This window comes from Thamnophis sirtalis, unplaced genomic scaffold, assembly GCF_051295495.1.
Source record: "Thamnophis sirtalis isolate CommonGarterSnake01/CBP01778 unplaced genomic scaffold, rThaSir2_p1.2 scaffold_7, whole genome shotgun sequence".
Classification (NCBI taxonomy): Eukaryota; Metazoa; Chordata; class Lepidosauria; order Squamata; family Natricidae; genus Thamnophis; species Thamnophis sirtalis.
This window is the reverse complement of record NW_028261387.1, coordinates 7,149,916-7,161,157: the sequence shown is the minus strand read 5'-3', so window position 1 is coordinate 7,161,157 and position 11,242 is coordinate 7,149,916. Positions and strand designations below refer to the sequence as shown.

Genomic DNA, 11,242 nt, shown 5'->3' with positions numbered 1-11,242 from the left:
GCTTCTATTTATTTTACTAAGCTGAATTGTACCTCAATCATAAGCAATTCTGAATAGATTATTGGTAGGGTCGCCAGATGGCTGCACCGGATAATTATCCTTAGTGTCTTGACTGCTTCCTTCCCTTGGGATTCTACTCTAGTTCTGCGTACCATGTTCTAAAGCAGAGTTGGGAATTGGGTCCAGTCTTCGGCTGAATCCCTTTGGCCCAGTGGGTTATAATTCCAGGATGCAGTCGGGTTTAAAATAAACTCCGCTCCTTTTCTATGCAGAATGGGAATGGGGAAACATCGTGACCCGACAAATGCGCGCCCGACAAAACCGCCGTGACAAAACGGGCGAAGTTGAAAGCGCGCCGACAAAACCGCCCCAACAAAACCGCGATTAGGGTTTTTAGGTTAGGATTAGGGTTGTTAACGTTGTTACCGTTGTTTCGATGGCGCGCTTTTGTCGGCGCGCATTTGTCGATGCGCTTTAGTGGGCGCGCTTTCGATTTTGCCGTTTTGTTGCGGCGGTTTTGTTGGGCGCGCATTTGTCGGTGAATCGGGGAAACGTACTGTTCTCCTATGAGTCCTAGTGGGACTCATAAATCTCATGGAACACTTTCTGCCATGTGTTCGCTACAAGTTGCTCTTGTAATTGTCCGGTAAATATCGGTATCTGTAAAGAATAGAACAAGGGTGAAGACATGTGTCTCACAATGTAAATTCGTTCTCTTATGTATTTTGTGGGATGTTATTATGCAAGAGTGAAGATTTTGATAAGTTACTCATGGCGCCATTGTGATCAGAAACAGATGCCAATGTCAAGCACGCACATTTCCTAATCAAAAGAAATGCAGTACAGGGAGAACCTGGCTGGGGTTGCTGTAGGTCCCCCATTTTGAGGGGAAGCAAAAGGCAACTCTTAGGCGATCTGTCTATAAGTGAGTATTCCCTGGGAAAGCCATGCGCTGGATGTGCTTCCAATCAGCAGGGCAGTAATGAGAGGGGGCCCTTGGGGGAAATGAGACAGGTTTCAGTGCAGGTTAGATTAAGGCCAAGGCCCCCAGGCTTTAACATGCTGGCCCCATAAACCAGATCAGGCCTGTAGGCTAGAGATTTCCCATATAAATGGTCTATACTGCTTGCTATAGCAAGCATCTTATACCAGATGCAACCTTTGTTTTCTCTTTTGGATGCGGAATGGATGCTCACGGTTTTTTCTTCTCCGAGTTTAATCCAGAGAAGCATCAAAACTAAGCATCTACTTATCTATTACCTTGGCAGATCAAACTGCAATAAAATATGAATGTTTTTCATGACCCTTAAGGCAATAAGATTGGGGGAGGGGGGAAGAGGAGTCAAAAGGGAAGTGTGACTTGTGAGCAGGGGTGGGTTTCTCGCCCCGTTCCAACCGGTTCGGTTGGAACGGGGCCGGCGGCGTCCTCGTGCACGCGCACAGTGCATGCATGCGTACTAGCGCCTGTGCGATGCTCCAGCTGCTCCTGGAGGATCGCGCAGGCGCTGTATGCGTTCTGCGCATGCATGGAAGCGCAGAACTCATCAAAACTGGGTAAGAAACGCGGGCGGGCGGGTGGATCCTTCGGCGTTCCCGGAAGTTACTTACTTCTGGGTTCGCTGACCAACCGGTTCGCGGGGACCGCCGCGAACCGCGTGAAACCCACCCCTGCTTGTGATCCCCTCTCACTGTAGCACAGTATTGACATGCATCTGAAATGATCAATCTAAATTATTTTCATATCTTGGCTCTTCTCGGACACCCATCCATTTTGCTGCTTATAATTCAGAAAGGGGGGGAAAAAACACATTGTTCTTATAATAAGAAAGGAATGATGGACATTCTAAAACTAGGGTAGTCCTTAAACTCTCGTATATAAGTGCCGTGTTTATCCTTCGCCCAGACTGTCATCTGAATGAAACACAGCAAGGTGAACAATCCCACTGCAAGAGAGAAGAAAGATCATTAACGTTACAAAATATTCTATTGAGAATAAATACCCCAAAATTTTAAAACCAAGAATGCTATTCACCTGGAACGCACTGAGTCATGATAGTAAAACCAATCCACGTTCCCAGCTGTAATGGCCAAGAAGATTTAGAACTATTTCACATGATTAAAATTGCTAAATGCAACCAGTCCCTTTATATTAAAATAATCAAACAGAACTACTTTTAATATCAGTTTGTAAAACAAAAGCAATAAAACATAAACATGCAACTAATTGAAGACACAACCGATAGATTGGAAATGTGTTGCTACATATATGAACTTCTGGTTTAAGATCTTCTGAATAAGAGCATGAAGACATTTCCCACCTAAGTTAATTAAGATAAAGTAAAGAAGGTATACATTTCTTAAATATTAGTAGGCAGAGTTACTATGTGTAGGGCCTTTAAAAACAACGAACTGACATCTACTAATTGAAGATGATGGTAAAAAGACGTACAGAAAGAGTGCTTTGAGAATTTAATTGCAATTTAATTGCAATTGCAATTAATTTAATTTAATTGCAATTGGCATGCCTCACAATCAGAATTTCACAAGGTGGATCTAATGTGAATATATCAACTGCCTGCCTGGAATGCTCTTTTTCCCCTCAATTTATCATGTTTGTTAAGGAGCAGAAACATAATAATAGCAGAATGGCTTTAATTGTTTTGCTAGGACTCCCCTTCCTGGAAGCAATTTTAAAATAATAAAATGTTGATGATTTATTTTTTAAAATTAGTAATTCCCGCTCTTCTCTCCATACATTCTGCATAAAAATTCACTTCCGATCATTATACTAAACATCTTTTTAGGTATATAATCTACAGCAAAGTGGAGAATTTCGGGTTATTTTTGTTACATTATAGTACTAGGAATCGTAAAGCCTTGCAAAAATCACCTAGAGATATCCTAGTATGTCCAAATTTACCTCCTCCCCTTTACAGGTTTATATAAAAAATGTGTGTTGAAGCTAAAATAGCTTGATGTATTAAAATATATTCAAGTGGCCCAGGTAAAATAAATTAGAAAACTACTTGTCTAAGCTGCTTCTGCATCATCTGTTCTCCACGAACGTTCCCATTTATACATTTCTAATTTATTAATAATTTATAGTAGGTCTTTCCATTTGCAGTTCTTTTAAAAAATGATGTTCATTTTTTCCGGTGTCCTTGAAACAGTAGTAAATCTGAGGTAATCCCTCAACTTCAAGAAACACTATGCAGCAATTTCGGTTCCACCACAAAACCGCGGACGACAAAATCGCGCTCGACGAAAGCGCGTACGTGACGTCATCACAGCGCGATGAAAACATCACGCTGTGATCGATAAATGTAAAAATAAAGCGAAAACCTTACCCTAACCCCCCCAAACCTAACCCTAAACCTAACCCTCAACCTAAGCCTAAATCTAACCCTAAACCTAACCCTTAACCTAATGCTAAACCTAACACTAACCCTTAACCTAACGCTAAACGTAACCCTAACGCTCTAAACCTAAACCTAACCCTTACCTTTATGTGAATCGGCTTGCTTTAATTTTATTTTTATTTCAATTTTTAATTTTTTTCGTCACGCTGTGATGACGTCAAATGCGCGCCTTCGTCGAGCGCGCTTTTGTGGGCCGCGGTTTTGACGGGTCACGGCAATTTCACCTATTCCTTACGCTATGTTTCTGCATTCATTTTTTCTCTTCGTTTCCGTTCTAAAGTAGTATTACGAGCATGTTCTGTGAAGTACAGAATTCGGTGGTTTATCAAAAATGGGGAGATATTTAAAGGTGCAGTTCAAGCTTTCGAGTGTTTTAATTACTGTCCTTATAGCAACGCATTAAGCATACATACATCAAGCAAAGCCAAATTTTTGCAATATTAAAAATGCTTACCTCGTAGGTATAATTGGGGCAAGACACAAAATAAAATAGCCACGTGAAAGGATTCTTCGTTGGATAAGGGATCTTACAGGTCTTGGATCCTATCAATTGAAAGATCCAAAAAATTTAAAACTACCTGCTCTGCTTTGTGTAGGTTTAAAAATATATATATATCTCCAATATTTCTTTTAGCAGAAGGCTTGGAAGGTAGCACCAATAACATGGATGCAATTATTATTCCAATATAATTTTGTAGTTCACCTGCTTTTTTTCATTGAGGTACCCTACCAGAAATACTTCAATACTCAAAGCACTTTAGAGTATTTACAGAATTAAAATTAATGCATCTATCTTTCAACAAACCCACCACTGCCAATCCTTCTAGATTAAAGCAGTTGAAGAAGGAGAAGCAATTTCAAAGAAATGCCTATGTTTCTAGGCACTGGGAGTCTCACAACTGCCCAGCGATATAGGCCGTCCTCGACTTACGACTACGGCTGAGCCCCAAATTTACGTTGCTAAGTGAGACGATGTTAAGTGACTTTTGCCCCGTTTTACAACTTTTCTTGCACACAGTTGTTAAGTGAATCATTGCGGTTAAGTATAACAATCTGGTTGTTAAATGAATCTGCCTTGCCCATCGACGTGGCTTGTCAGAAGGGCGCCAAAGTTGATCACATGACCCCGGGACGCTGCCATAAATATGAACCAATTGGCAAGCATCTGATTTTGGATCACATGACCATGGGCCATCCATGTGAAAAATGGTCATAAGCCACATTTTTCAGTGCTGTAACTTAATGACCGTCATTAAACAAAGTTGAGGATTTGGGAGCCGAGGTGGCAGAGTGGTTAGAGTGCAGCACCGCAGGCTACTTCAGCTGACTGTTACTTGCAGTTCGGCGGTTCAAATCTCACCGGCTCAAGGTTGACTCAGCCTTCCATCCTTCCGAGGTGGGTGAAATGAGGACCCAGACTGTGGGGGCGATATGCTGACTCTGTAAACCGCTTAGAGAGGGCTGAAAGCCCTATGAAGTGGTATATAAGTCTAACTGCTATTGCTATTGCTATCTATAATGATAGTACATTGATCAAAGATAGCTCAATCAGAAAGAAAAAAAGGAGAAATCCTTCTCCCCCCACCCAATAACTGGGGCAGAAGATCAGCCAGCTTCATGGAAGAGGCTCTTTGTAAGATGCCCCACATTCACCTATATATTTATTCAATATAAATGCAAGTCAACAGTAACCTTAACAGTATTTAATTAGAAGCAAAACACTCAGCTTTTTCCATCTCTTCTCAGACTACTAAGGGTAATATGGATAGAAAAGTTTCCAGCTTCACATGTCTGCAATGAGAGAGAATGAGAAAGTGGATGAAAATAGAGACAATGAAAGAAAAGGTAGTTTAAATAGAGAGGAGGGCTCTCGGTCAGGGATGGGTTTCTCGCCCCGTTCCAACCGGTTCGGTTGGAACGGGGCCGGCGGCGTCCTCGTGCACGCGCGCAGTGCACCCATGCGTACTAGCGTCTGTGCGATGCTCCAGCTGCTCCTGGAGGATCGCGCAGGCGCTGTATGCGTCCTGCGCATGCGTGGAAGCGCCGAACTCGTCAAAACCGGGTAAGGAGCGCGGGCGGGCGGGTGGGCCCTTCGCCGTTCCCGGAAGTTACTCACTTCCAGGTTCGCCGACCAACCGGTTCGCGGGGACCGCCGCGAACCAGTTGAAACCCACCCCTGCTCTCGGTATATATATATATATATATTCCTAATTCGACAGAGCTAGTTCTCATACAGACCCATTTGGTCCACTTCAGATAGATTGGGCTCTTTTACTGAGAGTGAATTCACTCACATCTGAAAGAAACTGATTAGCCTTCCACAAAGCCACGAAGATCTGGCTGTTCAGGCAGGCTGGGGGGGGCTGTTGAAATAGCCAGCCCCACGGGAACTATGAATGTTGTGTATTTTAAATTGTTGTTTGTCTATTTGTCTATTTATCCCCTCCCTTTGTTTATTGTAAGCCGCCCGGAGTCCTTCGGGAGTGGGCAGCATATAAGACCAATAAAATACGCAGTGGTTAAATGCAGCACTGCAGGCTACTGCTAGATCAGCAGTTCAGCGGTTCAAATCTCACCGGCTCAGGGTTGACTCAGCCTTCCATCCTTCCGAGGTGGGTAAAATGAGGACCCGGATTGTTGTTGGGGGCGATATGCTGACTCTGTAAACCGCATAGAGAGGCCTGAAAGGCCTATGAAGCGGTATATAAGTCTACTGCTATTGCTATTGCTAAAAAAAATAAATACTAAATAGGGAAGAATATCTTAAAAATCTCATCTGTTTTGTCCTGTTTTAAAAGCGAAATCTAATTTCTGTTTACACCATGGTACCTCTGGACTGCATGGTCTTACAGCTTTTTTGACACATCTTCAAATACAGGTAAGTCCTTGACTTATAACACAATCGGGCCTGGAACCTCTGTCATGAAGCAGTGTGGTCACAAAGTGAATTATGCCTGATTTTACCACCTTTTTTGCCATGGGAAGTTTGCAACTGACTATCACATGGCATCAGTGCATTTTAGCTGTCAATTGCCAGGCTCCCAAATTTTGATAGTGGACCACAGGAACACTGCATCAGTTTTAAGGGCAAGGATCAACCGTAAGTCACTTTTTTTTCAACGCAGTTATGGCTTTGGATGGTCATACGTTGAGGACTACCTGCAAAGCTCCAATTGTTACAAGTTATTAGAAACATTTGATTTAGATGACAGCGCTTCCACTAGGTCTTTCCCCAAACTGCCAAGACAAGAAGTTCAGATTTGATTTATCTGTGCAAAGACCGATTCATCTTAAGAGCATGTAAATTAGCAAGGCCTCCGGGGATTCAGCTCAGATAGCTATTCAAAATCTGAGCAAGAGTTATTTTGCTAGCTCTGTCAACCTCTGTGCTGTATCTCAACCGCTCCTCTTGACAGCTGGGCCCTGAAATTGTGCATTCCTGTGGGAAGCACCCAGATGATTCCTCTAGTAAACACATTGAAGCTTTTGTGTTTCCGCATAAAAATGAAACCCCTCATTGCTTTAAGAACAATGCATTGTTCATTGACACTGAAGGAAAATGCTTCTACTGCCCTTATTTGGAAAATCTTAAAATGTGCGTATTTAACTAATTTTAAATAAAGTTTCTTCCTTTGAACATTCTAAAAGGGTAAGGTAATTGCGAACAATGATTGCAAATAGTCAAGTTACTAGCCACAAGCCCATAATCCATATTGCTTTGTGTTGTGCAGCTAAGATATGGCAAGAAACCACTCCGTTTTTCGCTTTAAGCCTGTTATGCTAACACTTTGAACGCATATTTATTTTCTTGATTCGAAAGATTTATAAGGCTGCCCTTTTATGCAATTTATGAGAAGGACAGCCTTATAAATTATAGCCTTACAACATTATAAATACAGTACACAATAACCAGAGATGGGTTCCTACCAGTTCGCACCCATTCGGTAGAACCGGTTCGTCAAATCTACCGAACCGGTTAGAAGAGGTTCCACCAGTGGACCCGGAAAGCAGGCCACACCTACAGAAGAGGTTCCAAAAAATTTTGAAACCCACCACTGACACACACACACACACACAGAGAGAGAGAGAGAGAGAGAGAGAGAGAGAGAGAGAGAGAGAGAGAGAGAGAAAGAGAAAGAAAGGAAGAAAGGAAGAAAAAAAGAAAAAAGAAAGAAAAAGTGAGAGAGAGATGAAAGAAAAAAAGGAAAAAGGGACAGAGAGACAAAAGGAAGGAAAGAGAAAGAGAGAGAGAGAGAGAGAGAGAGAGAGAGAGAGAGAGAGAGAGAGAGAGAGAAAACACATGGCCGGCAAGCCACTCCCACCAGGTCACATGGCCGGCAAGCCACTCCCACAAAGGAGGCCACACCCACAGAGTAGGTTCGAACATTTTTTGAAACCCACCACTGACACACACACACACACAGAGGGAGAGAGAGAAAGAGGAAGAGAGAAAGAGGAAGAAAGAAAGAAAGAAAGAAAGAAAGAAAGAAAGAAAGAAAGAAAGAAAGAAAGAAGAAAAAGTGAAAGATGAAAGGAAAAAGGAAAAAGGGACAGAGAGACAAAAGGAAGGAGAGAGAGAGAGAGAGAGAGAGAGAGAGAGAGAGAGAGAGAGAGAAAAAACACATGGCCAGAAAGCCATTCCCACCAGGTCACATGGCCGGCAAGCCACTCCCACAAAGGAGGCCACACCCACAGAGTCGGTTCAAAAAAAATTTGAAACCCACCACTGATAGTAACCCAACAAAATCAAAGGCATAACACATAATTGAGGATCATGATAAAAACATGCACATCACAGAATCAATAGGGATCAATAGGGAGTTGAGCTAAAAAAAAAACAACTAAATAAATATCCTGCTAAAAGATATATCTGACCATGATAATTTTCTTCTAAATGAAAAGATAGGACTCAAATAGCCGTGCTAAAACCACATACTAGGTTCTGAGTCTCGTTTCTGCCAAAATATTCTGATCACATACCAATTAGTGTAAATTAGTTCAGGAAGCTGCCAGTAGTATAAAAAACCATGACCCGTCAAAAGGGCGAACGTCTAAACCACGCCCGACTAAACCGCGTCGCTGACGTCATCAACGCAGCGACAACAGTCAGCGCGGAGAAAGAAGGACGCTTTAAATAGCGCTTTGAAAGAAAGCCGATTCAACTTAAGGTAAGGGTTAGGTTTAGGGTTAGGGTTAAGTTAAGGGTTAGAGTTAGGGTTAGGGTTAGGTTAAGGGTTAGGTTTAGGGTTAGGTTTAGGATTAGGTTTAGGGTTAGGGTTAGGTTTAGGTTTAGGGTTAGCGTTACGTTTAGGGTTAGGGTTAGCGTTACATTTAAGGTTAGGGTTAGTGTTACGTTTAGGGTTAGGTTTAGGTTTAGGGTTAGGTTTCGTTTTACAGCACGCTTCTGTCACCGCGCTGTTGTCGGCGCGATTCAGCGCTCATTCGTCGGAGCGCTTTAGAACTCACGGTTTTGTCACCGCAGTTTAGTCGGGCGCGGTTTTGTCATTCGCCCTTTTGTCGGTGAACCCTTTGAAACTGCCTTAAATATACTTTCTGCTATTGGCTGCAATGAGAATAAAAGAAAATCAAAAGAAAAAAGAAGACAGAGAAATGAGAATGTCTTTGGCTTCAGTTTCTGGTCTACTGTGTTGAGACTGTTGAGTGCGGGTGAAAATTGCAGTATTCTTGGCAAGATTTGGAAGTGGCCTTGTTATCTTATTCCTAGAGCTGAGAGCAAGTGGCTGGCTCAAGGTCATCCAGCTGGCCTTGAGCCTAAGACAGGACTAGAACTCACAGTCTCCTGGATTCAAGCCTGATGCCTTGGCCACTACCCCAAACTGGCTCACTACTGGTCTGTTACTGGCAAGATTCTAGATTCATCACACCAACATGCCAATATTATGCTAGGATCATACCAGTGGTGGGATTCAAATAATTTAGCAACCGGTTCTCTGTCCTAATGACCAGGTGGGGTAGGCGTGGCTTAGTGGTCATGTGACCAAGTGGGCATGGCCAATTCAAGGTCACTCAGGTCGATGGGCGCTTCGTCTTAGCTGTTACAATGCAATAAGGGTTAACCGGAGAGGTAGTTTCTGTAAGCAGGTCAATAAAGATTAGGCTAGAAACAACTCCAGAATGTTTCCTTCCTGCCTTCCTTACAGGATTAGCCCTGTAAAGTGGAAAAAAACAAAAGGAGATTTCTTCCAACAATCAGTTCTCTGAACTATTTAGAAAGTTACCAACCGGTTCTCCCGAATAGGTGCAAACTGGCTGAATCCCACCACTAAATCATACTGACTAAATGGGACAATAAAATTGCAATGAAAAATTGCTCAATGTGACAATAACAATTACAAATGTTTCTTACTATATATATATTTAAATTTGCAATATACTTACCAGGAACATGATCAGAGCAAAATTAACTTGTTTTAGTCCATAATCTGCAGAAGAAAATATTTATGAAGGTTCAGCTGAATGAAACATTCAAATTATTTTTCCTTTTTTTTTTTTTTTTTTGCTACTTACATGGTGGCGTGTAAAGAGGATGATTGATATAAAAAGCAAGCCACGCAGCAAATCCCCAGTAATAGAAACAATTCTGTAAAACAAGTCATTTATATTTTTGTTAATTTTTTATATTAAAGAGGTCTACAGAAAATATAGTGCATGTGCACTCAAGTAAATTATTTGCCTAATGCTAACGTATATAAACAGAATGTGAGCAGGTACTACATATTCAAAGAAGAATTAGTTCTCCAGTTATTTTAACAAAATACGGGGAAATTATGTTTCCTCCATTATAACAGTCTGACTTTTTCCCCAGTTGGTTCAAATGTAATTCAGAACTTTCCCATTACTTTGTTCCTTAGAAATAAATAAATATTTGTGAATGAAGAGCAAAGAAACAAATTATGCTTTCCACATGGCTCCCAGTCTACAAAAATGTCAGTTTATTATAATTTCCTAACAATTTGCAGTATTAATGCTACCAAAAATAGTTTATATAACAAGATTTAAATGAAGTGCAAAGAAACAAATTATGCTTCCCCTATGACTTAGTCTACAAAAAAAAAATCAGTTTATTATTATTTCCTAACAATTTACACTATTAATGCTACCAAAAATAGTTTATATGAGAAGATTTAAAAGAAAGAGATTTTTTTAAAAACAGTAAATGCTGTTTAAATGTTTAAAAACACTTATCTCACATTCCTTGTAGCACTTTTTAAAAATATAGACCTTTCTGTAATAGACATACAGTATTTATAACATTCTGGAAGTGAGCTTACTAAATACGATCCCCCGTTTGGTAAATTTTTAATACAGAATATTTTAGAGGCACAAACTTCTCAAATTTATGATGGCAAGTAGGGCAATTTTATTCAGCGTAATTATAGACTTTAAATCCCTCAAGCAAATTAATACTATTTCATACATCTTATTTCAGACAAAATCAACCTATGCTAGTGTTTAATCTATAAATAGCTGCACTGTTAAATTCAAGAATCAGGATCTTCTAGCATTTCACTAAGACAAGTTGAAGAAGTGCTGTAGGTGGATACAGATTAAAGAGATCTGTCCAAAAAAAAACAGCATTGTGTTGTAAACCCCATCCATTTATCTGTGGCATTGAATAAAGGTCCAAAAGAAGAGGGGATTGGGGGTGTTGTGATATGACACTAATTTTGTCCTTTTTATTTTAAAAATAGCAATAGGAGCTATGGATATCGATGGGTGGATGAAACCTAAAACTTGTGTGAAGGTGTTTCGTTTTGAAGCACAGACTTGATAGCAATTCAGCTAGCACGATATAAAGGGAT

The 11,242-nt window shown here is 40.9% G+C and overlaps 1 protein-coding gene across 1 annotated transcript in view; it reads right to left on the bottom strand.

The window, feature by feature from the left end:
* Positions 1-1,226: 1,226 nt before the first annotated feature.
* The window catches only part of LOC148044529 (very-long-chain enoyl-CoA reductase-like), a 40,590-nt gene continuing 30,574 nt past the window's right edge, over positions 1,227-11,242 (bottom strand). The window contains exons 8-13 of the mRNA XM_087719272.1: positions 9,948-10,020; positions 9,819-9,862; positions 5,147-5,210; positions 3,874-3,962; positions 2,033-2,078; positions 1,227-1,943 (exon numbers count right to left, since the gene is read on the bottom strand). Coding sequence (XP_087575398.1) covers positions 1,816-1,943; positions 2,033-2,078; positions 3,874-3,962; positions 5,147-5,210; positions 9,819-9,862; positions 9,948-10,020 — 444 coding nt within the window. The 3' untranslated portion in view covers positions 1,227-1,815. The remainder of the gene's footprint in view (positions 1,944-2,032; positions 2,079-3,873; positions 3,963-5,146; positions 5,211-9,818; positions 9,863-9,947; positions 10,021-11,242) is intronic.